Genomic DNA, 19,135 nt, shown 5'->3' with positions numbered 1-19,135 from the left:
CTATAAAATGTTAGTGAGAGACCTTGAAGAAGGCAAATAAATGGAAGAATCCACCATATTCATGGGTTGGAACACTCAATTTCGTTAAGATGTCAGTTTTCCTCAAATTGATGTATCATCCCGTATAATTCCAATCAGAATCTCAAACAGGGTTGGTTGGTTGGTTTGTTTTGTTCTGGTGTGCAACTTGATAAGCTAATTCTAAAATGTATATTGAAATGCAAAGGGCCGAGAATAGCCAAGACATTTTGTGAAGGAGAATCAGGTAGAAAGGCGCTCTTGGATATCAAGACTTATTATTAAGTCAATGTTGCATCGGCAGAGGGATATCAGTAGGCCAGAGGAACAGAATAAAGAGCTCAGGGTAGTTCGTACGTATATAAACACTTGTTTATGGTAAAGGGCTTTTCAGGAGATAATGTTGGGACAGTTGGGTATCTATATGGAGAAAAAGTGAAATTGGACTCATACTTTGCACTGTGTGTAACAGTCAAGTTTAGGTGGACTGTAGACCCAAATGCGAAAGGCAGAATAGTAAAGCTGTTAGAAGATGACATATGTCATGGCGTCAAGGTCAGGAATGGCTGCTTTTTTTCTCCCCCCAGAAATATACTTTATTTATTTATTTAATTTATTATTATTATTTTATTGAGGTCATAATAGTTTATAACATTGTGAAATTCAGTTGTACATTATTATTTGTTACCATACATATGTGCCCCTTTGCCCCTTATGCCCACCCCCAACCCCCTTCCCCTCTGGTAACCACTAATCTGTTCTCTTTGTCCATGTGTTTGTTTATCTTCCACACATGAGGGAAATCATGTGCTGTTTGTCTTTCTCTGTGTGGCTTATTTCGCTTAACATCATACCCTGGGTCCATCCATGTTGTTGCAAATGGGACAATTTTGTCTTTTTTTCTGGCTGAGTAGTGTTCCGTTGTGTATATATACCACATCTTTATCCATTCATCAGTTGATGGGAACTTGGGTTGCTTCCATGTCTTGGCTGTTGTGAATAATGCTGCAATGAATATAGGGGTGCATAAGTCTTTAAATTGTTGATTTCAAGGTCTTTGGGTAAATACCCGGTAGTGGGATACACCAGCAGTGTATGAGAGTTCCCTTTTCTCCAAATCCTCTCCAACATTTGTTGTTTTTTGTCTTGATAATTATAGCCATTCTGCCGGATGTAAGGTGATACCTCATTGTAGTTTTGATTTGCATTTCTCTAATGATTAGTGATGTTGAACATCTTTTCATGTGCCTATTGGCCATCTATGTATCCTCTTTGGAAAAATGTCTGTTCAGATCCTCTGCTCATTTTTTGATCGGGTTGTTTGTTTTTTTGTTGTTGAGTTGTATGAGTTCTTTATATATTTTGGAGATTAACCCCTTGTCGGATATATGATTTACAAATATTTTCTCCCAGTTGGTGGGTTGTCTTTTTGTTTTGTTCTTGGTTTCCTTTGCCTTGCAGAAGCTCTTTGGTCTGATGAAGTCCCATTTATTTATTTTTTCTTTTGTTTTTCTTGTCCGAGTAGACATGGTATTCAAAAAGATCCTTCTAAGACCAACGTCGAAGAGTGTACTGCCTATATTTTCTTCTAGGATTTTTCTGGTTTCACGTCTTACCTTCAAGTCTTTAATCCATTTTGAGTTAACTTTTGTTTGTGGCGAAAGATAATGGTCTACTTTTGTTGTTTTGCATGTGGCTGTCCAGTTTTCCCAACACCATTTATTGAAGAAAATTTCCTTTCTCCATTGTATGTTCCTGGCTCCTTTGTGGAAGATTAGCTGTCCATAGATGTGAGGTTTTATTTCTGGGCTTTCAATTCTGTTCAATTGGTCTGTGTGTCTGCTGTTGTACCAGTACTATGCTGTTTTGATTACTGTAGCTTTCTAGTATATTTTGAAGTCAGAGATTGTGATGCCTCCAGGTTGATTCTTTTTTCTCAGGATTGCTTTAGCTATTCGGGGTCTTTTGTTGCCCTATATGGATGTTAGGATTCTTTGTTCTATTTCCATGAAGAACGTCATTGGGATTCTGATTGGAATTGCATTGAATCTGTAGATTCCTTTGGATAGTATGACATTTTAACTATGTTTATTCTTCCAATCCATGAGCATGGAATATCTTTCCATTTCTTTATGTCATCACTGATTTCTTTCAGTGTCTTACAGTTTTCATTGTATAGATCATTCACCTCCTTGGTTAAATTTATTCCTAAATATCTTATTCTTTTTTGTTGCAATTGTAAATGGGATTATCTTCTTTAGTTCTCCTTCTGTTAGTTCGTTATTAGAGTATAGAAATGCAACTGATTTTTGTAAGTTGATTTTGTACCCTGCAACTTTGCTGTAGTTGTTGATTATTTCTAATAGTTTTCTGATGGATTCTTTAGGGTTTTCTATGTATAGAATCATGTCATCTGCAAACAGCAAGAATTTCACTTCATTCTTGCCATTTGGATGCCTTTTATTTCTTTTTCTTGCCTAATTGCCCTGGCCAAAACCTCCAGTACTATATTGAATAAGAGTGGTGACAGTGGGCACCCTTGTCTTGTTCCTGTTCTTGGAGAGATGGCTTTCAGTTTTTCCCTGTTGAGTATGATATTGGCTGTGGATTTGTCATATATGGCCTTTATTGTGTTGAGGTACTTTCCTTCTATACCCATTTTGAGAGTTTTTATCATAAACGGGTGCTGGATCTTATCAAATGCTTTCTCTGCATCTATTGAGATGATCATGTGATTTTTATTCCTCATTTTGTTACTGTGGTGTATCATATTGATTGATTTGTGGATGTTGAACCATCCCTGTGTATAATCCCTGGTATAAATCCCACTTGATCACGGTGTATGATCCTTTTAATGTGTTGCTGTATTTGGTTTACCGGTATTTTGTTGAGGATTTTTGCATCCATTTTCATCAGTGATATTGGCCTGTAGTTTTCCTTCTTTGTGTTGTCGTCATCTGGCTTTGGGATCAGGGTGATGCTGGCCTTGTAGGATGAGTTAGGAAGTGTTCCATCTTCCTCTATTTTTTGGAATAGTTTGAGAATAATAGGTATTAAATCTTCTTTTAATGTTGGGTAGAATTTTCCAGAGAAACCATCTGGTCCTGGACTTTTATGTTTTGGGAGGTTTTTGATTACTGTTTCAATCTCTTTACTTGTGATTGGTCTATTCAGAGTCTCTATTTCTTCTTGATTCAGTTTTGGGAGGTTGTATGAGTCTAAGAATGTATCCATTTCTTCTAGATTGTCCTATTTGTTGGCACATAGTTATTCATAGTATTCTCTTATAATCCTTTGTATTTCGGCACATAGTTATTCATAGTATTCTCTTATAATCCTTTGTATTTCTGTGGTATCTGTTGTAATTTCTCCTCTTTCATTTCTAATTTTATTTATTTGAGCCTTCTCTCTCTTTTTTTAGTAAGTCAATTTTGTTTATCTTCTCAAAGAACCAGCTCTTAGTTTCATTGATCCTTTCTACTGTTTTTTTGGTTTCTATTCTATTTATTTCTGTTCTGGGTTTTATTATTTCTCTCCTTCTGCTGACTTGGGGCTTTCTTTGTTGTTCTTTTTCTTGTTCTGTTAGGTGTAGTTTAAGACTGCTTATTTGAGATTTTTCTTGTTTGTGAATGTGGGCTTGTATTGCTATGACTTTCCCTCTTAGGACCGCTTTTGCTGCATCCCATGTGAGTTGGTATGGTGTATTTTCATTTTCACTTGGATGATGCCTTGCCTAAGTAGAGGTGAAATATTCTTTCTGTCAATTATCCGTTACTTGGTTTTACATTTTAGAAATTATCTCAAAGACATGTTTCTTTAACTCTTTCTTGAATTATTTTATTAGGGGTTGTGCATTCATGATGGTACCTGGAAGTCAGCAGTTTATGGTTTTGGAGATCAGAGTAATTTGAAAAAACTACGAAATCAGGCAAATCTGAAACCTGTCCCAATTGTTGGTCCAAAATTGAAAAGAAGGTATGTTAACTCAAAATCTATTCTTTGGTATATCTAGTCTAAGTATATTGTTGTTGATAATGGCTGTTAATAAAGTAAGTATGCTACTAAGAAAAGCCTGGAGACTATTTTGTAGTAAGTTCAGGATTGTTTCCAAAGATAAATAAAATATAATTAATATGTTACCCTAAGCTTAAGTACTTCATATATTATAATACATTTAGACCCTGCGAAAAAATGAATTTTATGATTCTTCACTGTCAATATCAAAATTAAATGTCAATTACATTTTATGCAATAAAACCACCATCTTAAAGTGTGATGATTTATATAGATTAATCATTCAATCTATTACTAGCGTTTATATATGAGAACTTTAAATTCAAGAGTTTGGCTGTTGACATGTGTGTTCTTTTTATCATTGTCTAGTGAAATTGATGGGGCAAAACCTCGTTAAACTATGTGTTAAGTGCCCATGGTGTGAGAAATACCACACTGTTCCACTTGTCACTTTTTTGGGGTGTAGGTGTAGAGAACAAAGAACAAATACTGAAATGAATTTTAATTAAGAGCAGATCTGCCATCTTCATCGTTACTCCTTCCTCAAGAAAAGTTAAAATTTTTATTCAGAAATTCACAAGTTAAAGTTGTGGTCACTGTAAATGGAGAAAGTGCAACATGGGTCTGTCTTGCAGGTGGCCAATTTCTTACTGCAGAGAACTCAACAGCTATTCCATTCCTTTTTTGGGAGCAGATATGTCTGTTGTGAAGCGGACTCAGCGTTACTTGCATGAAAACTTAGAGCAATCACCTGTAAGTGTATATAATTTATTTTTTAATAAAGAGTATTCTGTGTTTGTTACAGTTACCCTATCTGTTTAATGTAGGATTTTTATGTTTATAAAGCAAAAAAAGAAAGCTCAATAAGGCATGTTTCAGTTTCTGGGAGTATACAGGATCAGTAGTGTAGAGCATTTTGCATTTTATGGGGTGGTAATAGCCTCCCCCTATAATTCAAATCTGGGCTGCTGAATGCCTGTTTAATGAACACAACAGCGGCAAGTTCAGTACCGGAAATCCTGGTGTCATAAACACCCGACAATCTTATTTAGAGTTTCAGCTGCTGGAATACTCTTTCTATTGCTTGTGGAGATGTCTGGATTCTTCTTTCTTCTCTCCTTGCTACCTCTGGAGTACCATCCTACTCCTTTTGGTGTGGGAAGTAATTGCTCCCACTGGCGAGGCTTGAAAAGGAAACTATCTCAAGTTAAAAGACAAGAGAGTATTTTCTCATAGAAGAGGTTGTAAGTGGAGTCTACATTCTGTGATCTGTAATTGCTAAACTCGAGTATATTATTGTGCACTTTTTATATATGGATTGTGTGGACTTTTTTGTTCAAGTAGGGAAAGTTAATTACCATTTGCAACACTTTCTTTAAAAAATATGCTCCCAATGTCTGGTTTCTGAACAAGCTTTCAGAAGCTTGAATATATGAATATAACATATTCATAAAGTGGAAACTGCTTTTGTTTGATATTTATAACTATAGAGTAAGTTATAAGTAGCTAACATTTTTGTATTACTTGGTCTAAAAAAGTAGAGAGTAACATTCTGACTTTATATTCTTTGTCTAGGTTCAATATGCTGCTTATATAACTGTGGGAGGCATCACCTCTGTTATTAAGCTGATGTTTGCAGGACTTTTCTTTTTATTCTTTGTGAAGTTTGGCATTGGAAGGCAGCTTCTCATAAAAGTAAGTAATATTTTTATGAAATTAGATCTTCAGAAGTATTTTCCATAAGTTTGAAAAAATATCACTGAGGATTTGTTTCCTTTTTTCCTTTAGTTCCCATGGCTCTTCTCCTTTGGTTATTTTTCCAAACAAGGTCCAACACAAAAACAGGTAACCCTTTCTTTTGTTCCAGGTCTCTAAAATAATATTTTTCTTTATTTTGTTTTTACTTTTCCTCAGTGCAGTGACAATAACGGCTAAGACTTGATGGGGGCACTTACGATGTTTCAAACACTCTTTTATGTTCTTTACGTAAATTAGATGACTTAGTCTTTTCAAACGCCCCTTGAGGTAGGTATTATCTCCATTTTACAGATGAGGAAACTGAGGCACAGAGAGCCTAAGAAACTTGCCCAAGGTCCTTTAGTGAGTAAGTGGCCAAGCTGGGATGAGAACCCAGCCCTGTGCCTCCAGAAATTATATTCTCTTTACTTCCTAGAGATTTCTCATACTTTTACTCTTCCATTTTTCTCCTCCGTTATTTCCTCCTTTTGACCCCTACTTCCCCCTCCCAAGCTTCCCTTCCCCTTCCTCTTCCACATGCCCTGGATCCCTATGGTAGATAAATTGAATTACTGTCTGTCCAACATCCTCAACAGTATGACTGCTTCATTTTCTACCATTTGGCTTGCAGATGCCAACCCTGAGTCAGTCCTTGGGTCATTTAGCCTTCATCCCTTTTACACTAGGTACTACTGGGGGTAAATTCCACCACTGAGGAGAGTAGCACCACAAATTCGTGCTTCCCCCTCAGTGGAGCTTTAAACATCACTTGCTGATCCTTTTACTTTTCATTAGTCATCTCTCCATCTCCTCTCAGTGGCTTTTTTCAAAAACCCAGCTCTCTTCCCTGTCTGCCGTTATCACAAGTCCTGCTTTACCGATGGAATTGAGAACATCTGCTGTGTATCCCCTCAGATTCCTGTTCCCCACCTATTGTCACTGCTCGCATCTTCACCTTCTTTCTTCCTCTCTCAAAGAGGTATTCTCCCGTACAAACAAGACCGATCCCGCCACCTGTGCTCTTTAAAACTCAGGCATTCCTTGTGTGGCAGGCACAGGGCTAAGTGCTTTATGTTTCATTTAGTCCTCCAACAACCATCTAGGTCAATGTATTTTTATTATCCACTTTTTAAAGTTGAGGAAATAATGAGAGAGGGTGTTACTCGCCTCAGTTCACATAGCTAGAATGTGGTGGATCCTGGAGTCAACAGCCTGAGTCTTTACCACTACTGCTGCTTTTGATTAGATTCCCTCCTGACTTCATCAGTTGGTTATTCCTTTTCTCTCCTCTGAACTCTCCTCCTCCTCTCGACAGGTTCTTTCTCCTCATCCTATAAACATGCCAATGTCCTTTCCAACCTGAAGAACAGTCCTTGACCCTTCCTTCACCCTTCCTTGGCCCCTCGCTAAAGTCACCATTAGCCTATTCCTGCTAAGCGCGTGCGTGCTTTGAGTCCTTATTTAGTCTGTTCTCTCTTATATTATTGTCCTTCTAGAAATGTTCATTTGCCTCAGCTTCTGAGATCATTGCTCTTCTGAGTTTCTGCTCTGTTCCTTCTCTGCCTTTGCTATGTCCTCTCTGCTTTCTACTCCTTAACTGTTGGTCATCCCCGGGGTTCCATCCTTGGCCCACTTCTCACTCTCTCTCCCTAAGTGATCTCAGCAGTGCTCTTAACCGGCACACTTAGATCTCCAGATTTACATATCCAGCTATTTTACTAGAAGTCTTGACCCGTATATCCCTCAAGTACTTCAAATTTAACATGTCAAAATCTGAACTTCTTTCCCCCAGTGCTCTTCTTCCTTCTATATTTCCCACCCCAGTTAGTGGCTCTGTTATCTGCCCAGTCACAACGTAGGCATCATTCTAGGTTTTTCTCCAACTCTATCACAACTGCCTTGGTTCAGGCTCTTATCTCTCTCTCTCTCTTTTTTTTTCTAATTGTGGTAAAACACACATAACATAAAATGTATCATCTTAACCATTTTTAAGTGTTCAGTGGTATCAAGTACATTCATTATTGTTATGTAGCCATCACCACCATCCATTTCCAGGATTGTTTTCATCTTGCAAAACTGGAACTCCATACCCATTAGACAATAACTCTCCTGTCCCGTCTTCCTCCAGGTCCTGGCTAGCACTGTTCTTCCTTCTGTCTCTATGATTTTGACTGCTCTAAGTTCCTCATACAAGTGGAGTGATACAGTATTTGTCTTTTTATGACTGGCTAATTTCACTTTGTATATTGTCCTCAAGTTTCATCCATGTTGTAACAGGTGTCAGAATTTCCTTTGTTTTTAAGGCTGAATAATATTATTCTCTTGTGTGTGTGTGTGTGTGTGTGTGTGTGTGTACCACATTTGGCTTATCCATTCATTTGTCCATGGACACTTGGGTTACTTCCACCTTTTGGCTATGGTGAATAGTGCTGCTATGAACATGGGTGTGCAAATACCTCAAGACCCTACTCTCAGTTCTTTTGGGTGTATACCCAGAAGTGCAATTAGTGGATCCTATGGTAATTCTATTTTTAATTTTTTGAGGAACCTCCAAACTGTTTTCCACTGCAGCTGCACCTTTTTACGTTCCTACCAACTGTGCACAAGAGTTCCAGTTTCTCTGCATCCTTGCCAACACTTATTTCGTTTTTTTTCATAGTAGCCACCCTAATAGGGGTGAGGTGGTATCTCATTATGGTTTTCATTTGCATTTCCCTAGTGATTAGTGACGTTGAACGTCTTTTCATGTGCTTATTGGCCATTTGTATATCTTCTTTAGAGAAATGTCTATTCATGTCCTTCGCCCATTTTTGAATCGGGTTGTTTGTGTTTTTGTTGTTGAGTTTTAGGAGTTCTCTATATATTCTGAATATTAATACCTTATCAGATATGTGATTTGAAAATGTTTTCTTCCATTCTGTAGGTTGTCTTTTCACTCTGTTGATAGCGCAGGCCCTTATCTCTGGACTGAACTGTCCATAGCCGCCCTATGATTTCTTTCCAATCCAGCTTCCCACTGCTGTCCAAGAGATCTGTGACACAAATCTGACTGTTATCACCTTCTTTAAAATGCTTCCCTGACTAACTGCTTTGGCAGTGATTTTTTACCTGGGACTTTATATGTCAGGGAGCTTTTTCCAAATACATGTCCTGAGCCTGGCGTCTGGACATTCTGATTCAGTAGGTGTGGAGCAGGGCCTGGAAGTATGGAGCAATGGTTCTCAGCTTTGGGAGAGAGCCCAAAACTGATGACCAGAGATTTGGGTTTCATTGGTCTGGAATGTGTCCTGGGCATCAGGCTTTTTAAAAGCTCCCCAGTGACGCTAATGTGCTTCCAAGGTTGTGAATCACTGATGAGGAGGTAGGAAGGTTCCAGGTCAGATTTGGGTGATTTTTGTTCACACCCCCAGAGCACCACTGGCTGGAAGTCTATCTCTGGGAGGTGTGAGGCCCTTCATGATCTACTCTGGAATGGCAGATAGGTTTCATTTTTCGTGCTGTGATTAATTGGTAGTAGCAGCCTAGAGACTGTGTTGAAAATTGTCTAAAGCGGATTGTGCGCCTAACCCGAGAGGGTTAAGGTCCGGTAGCACGTGTGCCTCAAGCTGGGGAGGGGACAAGTGCTGGCCTGTGTGTCTGACCTTGTCCACACCTCTGACACGTTAGTGCCACCCCATTCCTCTTCACTCGTATGTTCTAGCCGTGTTAGACTGTAATCCACCATGCTACTGCATCCCTTCTTACCTTTTTTTTTTTCCCCCCGGAGCAGTCCTTAAATTTAAAAAACTGGGAACCACTGGTGTAGGTGTAGCGTGAGTTTGAAAAGAAGGAAGTACTTGCACTGGTCCTGATTCTAGTCCTGAAACTTGCTAATTGCGATATAGGTTCTTATCACTGCCCCAGACTTATCATGGCCAGAAGAATTGGTTACTCAGTCTAGCTGATTCACAAGAGTCTGAGGTATATAAACCAGAATACAGTTAATTAACTTAATCAGAACTATATCTATTAGGTAGATAGGATAAGTTCAGGACGGCATTGTCCTGCTTGCTTATTCTCTCCATTTAAGCAAATTACAGAAGACAAATTATTAACTTTTTTTTGGCTAACTAAGGAATCAGTCTCCACAAGAGACACTGCTGTCAGATGGACTACAGTTCAGGTGGCCTGGAAGATATCCTCTCCCTTTGACCATGTGTGGACAGGCAGGGCCAACAACTTCTCCCCCCTTCCCCCTTTCCTTTTCTCTCTTCCTTTCTTCTCTGCTCTTACCCTTCTCTCTCTTCCCTACTTCGGAGGCTGGCCAACACTAATTCTGGGACATTTAGTGTAGAGTGTACAGTCAGGCCTTGAAAGGCCTGGATGCCATTCTATTATTTTAAGAAAATCTCTGCTCAGGTCTCATGAGCTGACTTACAGTTTATAATTTAATGCTCAGACATTTGCTCAGGCATTTATAAGGCTACACGTCGTGGGATAAAGGAGAGAAATGGGAACAAGAAGCAGCATGCCTGAGAAGGCTGCCAAATATCACGGCACCCAGGAAATCTGCTTGGTTTCTTTTGTGAAACTTATGCAACTTGGCTTCCTCCCATTTTTCTTTGAAATTCATCTTCTTTGGTATTGACCTTTGACAGCATATGGCCTTGGACATACATGAGTAGCTGATTCTATTGCTGCTTTTAAGGAATAGTCACTTAATTTTGGTAATGTACTGAAAAGCCCATATCTTTCTCTTTTTCTTTCTTTTTTTTTAATTCAATTTATTTAAACTAAAAAAGAAACCAAAAACAGTTCACTCATTTCTCTCACTGCCCCAACCCCCACCTTTGGTAGCCACCAATCTGTTCTCTGTGTCTGTGAGCTTAGTTTATGTATATATGTGTATGTTTTTTTTTAGATTTCACATGTAAGGGAGAGCAAATAATATTTGTCCTTCTCTGACTTATTTCACTTAGCATAATACCCTGAAGGTCCATCCATGTTGTTGCAAATGGCAAGATTTCATTCTTTCTTTTTTATGGCTTAATAATATTTCATTGTATATATGTATACCACAATTTCTTTATCCATTCATCCATCAATGGACACTTATGTTGTTTCCATATCTTGGCTATCGTAAATAATGCTGCAGTGAACATGGTGCAGATGTTTTCGAATTAGTGTTTTCATTTTCTTTGGATAAATACCCAGAAGTGGAATTGCTGGACCATGTGATAGTTCTGTTTTTAATTTTTTGAGGAACCTCCATACTGTTTTCCATAGTAGCTATACCAATGTATGTTCCCAGCAATACTGCGTGAGGGTTCCCTTTTCTCCACATCCTTGCCAACACTTGTTATTTCTCATTTTTTTTATAATAGCCATTGTAACAAGTGTGAGGTGATATCTCATTGTGGTTTTGATTTGCCTTTCCCTTATTACTAATGATGTAGAGCATCTTTTCATATACCTATTGGCAATTTGCATGTCTTTGGAAAAATGTCTATTCAGATCTTCTGCCCATTTTTTAATCAGATTGGTTTTTAGCTGTTGAGTTGTATGGGTTCATTTTGGATAATAGCCCCTTATCAGATATATGATATACAACTATTTTCTCCCATTCAGTAGGTTGCCATTTCATTTTGTTCATGGTTTCCTTTGCTGTGCAGAAACTTTTTAGTTTTATGTAGTCCCACTTGTTTATTTTTGCTTTTGTTGTTTTTGCTTTTGGTGTCAGATTAAAAAAATCACCACCAAGACCTATGTCAAGGAGCCTACTGCCTATGTTTTCTTCTAGGAGTTTTATGGTTTCAGGTCTGATGGTCAAGTCCATTTTGAGTTAATTTTTGTGTATGGTGTAAGATAGTGGTCCAGTTTCATTCTTTTGCATGTGGCTGTCCAATTTTCCCAACACAATTTATTGAAGAGACTGTCCTTTCCCCATTTTATATTCTTGGCTCCTTTGTCATAAATTAATTGACTATATATGCATGAGTTATTTCCAGGCTCTCTATTCTGTTCCATTGATGTTTGTGTGTGTTTTTATGCCAATACCTTACTGTTTTAATTACTACAGCTTTGTAATATAGTTTGAAATCTGGGAGTGTGATGCTTCCGGCTTTGTTCTTTCTCAAGATGGCTTTGGCTATTTAGGTTCTTTTATGGTTCCATACAAATTTTAGAATTGTTTGTTCGGGGCCGGCCCCGTGGCTTAGCAGTTAAGTGCTTGCGCTCCGGTGCTGGCGGCCCGGGTTTGGATCCAGGGCGCACACCGACGCACTGCTTCTCCAAGGCCATGCTGAGGCTGCGTCCCACATACAGCAACTAGAAGGATGTGCAGCTATGACATACAACTATCTACTGGGGCTTTGGGGGGGAAAAATAAGTAAATAAAATCTTTAAAAAAAAAAAAAAAAAAGAATTGTTTGTTCTATGTCTGTGAAGAATGCCTTTGGAATTTTGATAGGGATTGCATTGAATCTGTTGATTGCTTTGGGTAGTATGGACATTTTAACAGTATTAATTCTTCCAATCCATGAGCACAGAATATCTTTCCATTTATTTGTGTCGTCTTTAACTTCTTTCATTAGTGTTTTATAGTTTTCAATATATAGGTCTTTCACCTTCTTGGCTAAATTTGTTCCTAGGCATTTTATTCTTTTCGATGCAATTGTAAATGAGATTGTTTTCTTAATTTCTCTTTCTCATAATTCACTATTAGTGTATAGAAATGCAACAGATTTTTGTGTATTGATTTTGTATCATGCAACTTTACTGAATTTGTTTATTAGTTCTAACAGTTTTTTGATGTACTCTTTAGGGTTTTCTGTATATAATATGTCATCTGCAAATAGTGACAGTTTTACTTCTTCCTTTCCAATTTGGATGCCTTTTTTCTTTTTCTTGCCTAATTGCTCTGGCTAGGACTTCTAATAGTATGTTGGATAAAAGTGGCAAAAGTGGCCATCCTTGTCTTGTTCCTGATCTTAGAGGAAAATCTTTCAGCTTTTCACCACTGAATTTAATGTTGGCTGTGGGCTTGTCATATATGGCCTTTGTTATGTTGAGGTATGTTCCTGCTTTACACGCTTTGTTGAGAGTTTTTATCATAATTGGATGTTGAATTTTGTCAAATGCTTTTTCTGCATCTGTTGAGATGATCATATGATTTTTATCCTTCGTTTTGTTAATGTGTTGTATCACATAGACTGATTTGTGGATGTTGAACCATCCCTGCATCCCTGGAATAAATGCCATTTGATCGTAGTGTATGATTCTTTTTTAATGTATTGTTGAATTCAATTTACAAATATTTTGTTGACAGTTTTTGCATCTATGTTCATCAAAGATAGTGGGCTGTAATTTTCTCTTCTTGTGGCAGCCTTGTCTGGTTTTGCCTTTAAATAACAGTTTCTCCTTTCTGGTACCTACCCTACTTTTCTGTGTAATAAATTTCTATTGTGTGTGTGCGTGTGCACGCACATTTCAAAACCATGCCCTCCTCCCCAGTAGATTTAATAATGCCCTCCTCTGAACAATCCTGTGTCTGTTAATCCATGTCTGTATTGTTATTAGATCTGCTTATATATATCTCTCCCCCACTGAACTGTAAGCTCCAGGAAAGGCAGGGACCGTATTTTATTGATGCCTCAGTGCCTGACTTAATAAATAATTTGTTGACCACGACTAAATTCTTTGTTACCTTATTTCTAAATCAGCGATTGTGCGAGATGCTTGGATAAGTCTTCTAGAATTTAATTTTTTGACTTGAATTTTTACATCTCTGAGTGGAGCACGTATATCTGTGCCCCAGGCACATATTGCCATTACTGGCTGACTATTTTTGTCTTGTCACCTCAAATAGATATCTAAAACCAGATTACCATATTCTGCCACCCTAAAATAAAAACTACCTCCAGCTTTTTCTCTGAAACTGCCTATTTTAATGGTGCTATTCTTCTTTAAGCCCCAACCTAAGAATCATCTTTACCTCATCCCTATTCCTCACCACCTCCCTCCCCCCAACATCACACCAGTCATCAAAACTTGCGTCTTCACACACACTGCATGATTTCACTCATATGTGGAAGATAAACCAACACACGGACAGATAGAACTGTTTGGTGGTTACCAGGGGCAAGGGGCGTGGGGGGTGGGCATAAAGGGTGGAGGGATGCATTTGTATGGTGAGTGACAAGCAATAATGTACAACAAAAATTTCACAATTAAAAAAAATAAAAATTAAAAAAAAAAACAAACTTGCATCTTCAAAGAATTAACTTTTGCTCCATGCTTAAAGGATGACAGGATATTCTGGCAGATAGAATTTGATGTTTTTATGTATTGAAAATGTCTCCTATGAAGTAGAATAGTGGGTTTTATTGTGTTCAGGGAGGAAATGACATATTTATTAAATAAGCCCTTTGTTTTGTTTTTCTCAGATTGATGCCTCATCATTTACAATGACATTCTTTGGTCAAGGATACAGCCAAGGCTTTGGTTCTGATAAGAACAAACCAAATATCAGAATTTGTACTCAGGTGAAAGGACCAGGTATTTCACATATGACCTAAGAATGCTTGAGAGTTTTACGTTGTCTTAAGCTATAAAGTGGTATGCTATTACAATATATTCTTTTTAAAGTTTAATTGTTTCAGAAATAGATTTGCACAAATTATTTAAGTAATAATGATAAATGATTCTGTCAAAAGAAGGATTGAGGGGCCAGCCCGGTGGCGCAAGCGGTTAAGTGCGCACGTTCCACTGCGGCGGCCCGGGGTTCGCCGGTTCGGATCCCGGGTGCGCACCAACGCACCGCTTGTTAAGCCATGCTGTGGTGGCGTCCCATATAAAGTAGAGGAAGATGGGCATGGATGTTAGCCCAGGGCCAGTCTTCCTCAGCAAAAAAGGGGAGGATTGGCATTGGATGTTAGCTCAGGGCTGGTCCTCCTCACAAAAAAAAAAAAAAAGGATTGAAATTATTGTTATAATCCAGTTTTATTAGTGTATCCCTCCCTCTGGTTTTCTTTTTCAGTATGATTCAGTAATTCTGAATGGCAAAATTTAATATTAATAAAACAAGGGGCTAGTTTTATGATGTTTATCTGTTTCATACTCAAAGGTCACTTTAAAGCAGTATAATTATAACGTGATTCAAAGCTGTGACCCAAGGTTTCTTTGGCATCTGTGATTCCCCTGACATTGTTTGTAAGATGTGTTTGCACATGTGCATTTTTGGGGCGTGGGTAAAAGCTTTTGATAGGTTGTTAAAAGGAACTGTCACTCAAAAAATGTTCAAGAACTTTTGCTGTAAATTTTACAGAACTGTACAGAGACCGTCCCACTTGTGAATTATAGTATAATTATAAGTTTAATTACCATCATCCCTGATAGATCACAGGGGTCTGTTTTGCAGTTTTAATCAAACCAGATGGTAAAGATATTTTTGCATCTTGCCTTCTTTTCAAATTCTCACCTGGAATTTTCAGATAAGTTGACTGTGTTTTTATTATTTGACAGAAATGTAAACATTAATGTCCCACTTGCTTATAGACTTCTTTTTAAAGTTACTTCTTAAAGTTAGACTTCTTTTAAAGTTACTCAGTTGTTTTTCTTTAAGAAACTGAGTCCTTTTTTTTTTTTTTTTGGTGAGGAAGATTAGCCCTAAGCTAACATCTGTTGCCAATCCTCCTCCTTTTTGCTGAGGAAGATCGGCCCTGAGCTAACATCTGCACCCATCTTCCTCCACTTTATATGGGAAGCCACCACAGCATGGCTCAACAAGTGGTGCGTCAGTCCACACCTGGGATCCGAACCTGCAAACCCCGGGCTGCTGAAGTGGAGAGCACAAACTTAACCACTATGCCACTAGGCCTGCCCCGAGTCTTTTTTTTTTTTAAGTGAAGTTTAGTGTATTAATAGAGAAACAAGAATCCAGGATCATCGGCTTTGGTTATTGTCAAGAGGCAGTGCAGTGTAGTGGGTAAGAGCATGGACTTGAGCCAGCTGCCTGGGTATGATTCTGGCCCAGCCACTGCCTAACTTTGTGAGTTTGGACAAATCGCTTAATCTCTCCATGCCTCAGTTTCCTTATCTGTAAAAGGGGGATAAAAATAGTACTAACCTTGGGGGCCGGCTCTGTGGCCAAGTGGTTAAGTTTGGCCGCTCCGCTTCAGTGGCCCGGGTTTGGTTCAAGGGCATGGACCTACACCACTTGTTGGCGGCTGTGCTGTGGTGGCGACTCACGTACAAAATAGAGGAAGATTGGCACAGATGTTAGCTCGGGGCTAATCTTCTTCAAGCAAAAAGAGGAAGATTAGCAACAGATGTTAGCTCAGGGTGAATCTTCCTCAAGTAAAAAGAGGAAGATTAGCAACAGATGTTAGCTCAGGGCAAATCTTCCTCAGCGGAAAAAAAAAATAGTACTAACCTCATATAATTGTTAGGAGAATTAAATGAATTTAATAGATTTAAAGCACTTAATACAGTTCCTAACACTTAATAAGTACTGTATAAATGTTAATTGTTATTTTTGTTATTAAGTGAACAGCGTATCTATTGAGAAAATTCTTTATACCTAGAGTTAGGTGTAAAATCTGCCATTTGATTTTTGGGTGTTGTTGAATGCATACTTCATGAGTGCTTTCTTTTCCTTTGATCCCTTGTTTTCTGCAGAGGCAGGCTACGTGGCTACGCCCATAGCCATGGTCCAGGCAGCCATGACTCTTCTCAGTGATGCCTCTGATCTTCCTAAGGCGTAAGTCTGGTTTTCTTCTAATTTGAAGATCTCTTTTTCATCTTTGTTTATATGGCACTGGGTCTGCACATGAGCATTTACAGTTTCTTTGATCCAAAGATGGGCTAAATTAAAATGATGAGAAGGACAGTTCCTCATTGGCCTCTGGGAACAATGCAGAGGTAAATGAGAGGAGACAGAGAAGTTTGAGAGCCGTGTAAGTTGACTTCAATTTCTTGAAAAAATAGCTCAAGTCCAGAGTCAACTACTCAGAAAAGGTCCCTACTGTTAAATAGTATTAACAGGAGCCTCTGATGAGTGCTGAACCGTACAGCTGACGGTGGGACCCTGACACCAAGAGTGATCTTATTTGTGGCATCCTGGCAGGATGATTGTCAAGTGGACTATCGTACTGGAGCCTTTAGCTGTTACCCTAAAAGTAGGCCAGCTTTACAAATGAGCATAGGCCTGCAGGCTTAGAAATAAATGAATTTAGGTATGACCTGAAACAATATTAAGTAATAACATAAAAGTTGTATAGAGCAAAGCATAGTTAAATTTTTTCAAGTACTTATATACCCTTTGAAAATATTTAGCATTTTATAAATGTTAGCCGTTACATTTAAAGAAACTTCTTTTTCATCCAGTTTGTCTTATTTATGCTTTATTAATAATTGATTACTTAAGTTTCTTTCACTCAGTTCTTTATTTAATCCTCCTGGATCTGAGGGATGTCTGTATAAACAGCAGCAGTTACTGGGGTTGATCACCCTGAGTGTGCTTCTTGAACACATCAGTATCATGGAAATAGACTCATGAGTTGCTGAACCAATCTAGATGGGTTTGCTGGGCCACTAATTTCCTCCTGGGTAAGGCTACTTGCTCATTTAGTTGATTTTCGGAATGGAACCAAAACTAGTCCATGATAAAATCAAGAATCAGGTTTTCATGAGCTCTGCAGTGATTTGATAGCTAATCTTCAGCAGATCATGTGAGCAGAGGGAAGGACTGGAGATGGGCTTTGTGCACTGTTTTATATTATTATTGTCTTACAGGGGCGGAGTCTTCACACCTGGAGCAGCTTTCTCCAGAACAAATTTGATTGACAGACTCAACCAACGTGGCATTGAATTTAGCATCCTTAGCAGCTCTGAAGTCTAAACATTTGCAGAATTAACCAGTCATAAAATGCATGAATTAACAGCTTTTTTATTTGATATTTGAAATTCTTCTATAATCCTATCTGACTGTATGTGGAAAAGATTGTCAAATCTAAAATATGTACACATTAAAAGCAGGAAATTGTACTAGCTTACCCTAAATTTCAAATCTTAGCTGATTTTGTGATTTTATTGCTTGTGAGAGAGAACTGGTATTTGACTGAGTTTTTCGTTGAAGAATTCATGGTCAATGTTTATCGGTGAGCTGGCAGCTCAGAGGGTGGGGTGGGAATCTCTATCTGTGTGGCTCACTGATTCCTTGATGAGGCTCCCAGACATGTCATGTCAGGCAGTAACCGCTGCTTTCCTTGCCGTGCTACTGAATGGGATCTCACTTTCCAGTGAGTTTCTCTATGTATTGGGGGGGCCTTTGCCAAATGAAACTGTACTTTTTGCTATTTTAGCCTAGTTTTTCGCCCATCTACACTGATTTTGGACTGATACTAAGTTGAATAATAAAGGATTGTCAATTGAATGGTGGTTTTGTGTTTGGGCCTGCCGAGGTTCTTGAGTAGTGGTAAAAATGAGCTTCCTGGTTGGTCTGACCTGTGTGCCACGAATGATTGGGCTTGTTTGTTTCCCTGGTTCTGTTTTAGTTTTAAGGATACAGCTGGTTATTTTGTATTGATTTACACTGCCTAAGCAGAATTTTTTTCTAATTTACTTTTTGTTATTTTAACTAGGTTTTCCACCGATGCCCTAAAATAAGGCAAAGGGCTTTTCCTTTTGTGATAAACATATAATAAACACATACACAGCGTTCTGTGCTGTTCATTATGTAAAGAGGACAACCACTACCTTTATGGAATTTCTACTCTACAATGAGAAGCATGACATAGATAGGACTATTATTCATGTGGGGAGCCCCTTCTGTGCTGCCTACAGAAGAAAGAGGGTCTTTAACTTGAAGAGGGAGACTCTTGGTGGTAGTCCTGTTCATCCTCACTTTGCTCCCTCTGCCCAGGGCTGGTCGGGATCTGGTCTCAGCTGTGCCCTAATTTGTGGGACCTTAGAAAAGTTTTTATCATCTCTAAAAACAAAGATGTTCAGGAGCAACAGATCTCATGACATGTGTATCAGAATCACGAAACAACGATAGGTTCCCCAGTGGACCCCAGCAGTGTGCATTTAGGAAGGCTGGAGGTTGGGGCCTAGAATCTGTGGTTTAGATCTGCATTTGGGGCCACTGGGTGAAGCTACGTGTTGTGTAAGCTTTCTTTACAGCTTTGCAGTGAACGCTGTGTTCTTTTCTGGCATTGACACTGATGTATGACAACCCGGGTGATCCTATCCTCCGGCTTGAGATACAAGTCTGTCTCATCCTGATTTTCTTTTTAACCCTCCAAGGCTCCACCTGCTCTCGTTTGCAGAAAGTATATTCCTCACTTGAGGCGAGTAATACACGATCTGCAAATCGTCCAGGAAGCTT

General features: G+C 38.6%; 1 protein-coding gene across 1 annotated transcript in view; it reads left to right on the top strand.

The window, feature by feature from the left end:
- SCCPDH (saccharopine dehydrogenase (putative)) overlaps window positions 1-18,181 on the top strand; it is a 41,987-nt gene extending 23,806 nt beyond the window's left edge. The window contains exons 6-12 of the mRNA XM_004439570.3: window positions 3,863-3,993; window positions 4,668-4,785; window positions 5,608-5,727; window positions 5,821-5,877; window positions 14,193-14,304; window positions 16,426-16,507; window positions 17,542-18,181. Of these exons, the coding sequence (XP_004439627.1) occupies window positions 3,863-3,993; window positions 4,668-4,785; window positions 5,608-5,727; window positions 5,821-5,877; window positions 14,193-14,304; window positions 16,426-16,507; window positions 17,542-17,647 (726 nt within the window). The 3' untranslated portion in view covers window positions 17,648-18,181. The remainder of the gene's footprint in view (window positions 1-3,862; window positions 3,994-4,667; window positions 4,786-5,607; window positions 5,728-5,820; window positions 5,878-14,192; window positions 14,305-16,425; window positions 16,508-17,541) is intronic.
- The last annotated feature ends 954 nt before the right edge of the window (window positions 18,182-19,135 follow it).

Source organism: Ceratotherium simum, chromosome 36 (assembly GCF_057802395.1).
Source record: "Ceratotherium simum simum isolate JZ-2026a chromosome 36, ASM5780239v1, whole genome shotgun sequence".
Classification (NCBI taxonomy): domain Eukaryota; kingdom Metazoa; phylum Chordata; class Mammalia; order Perissodactyla; family Rhinocerotidae; genus Ceratotherium; species Ceratotherium simum.
Note: the sequence above shows the minus strand (reverse complement) of the source record. Positions and strands in the feature narration are given on the sequence as shown.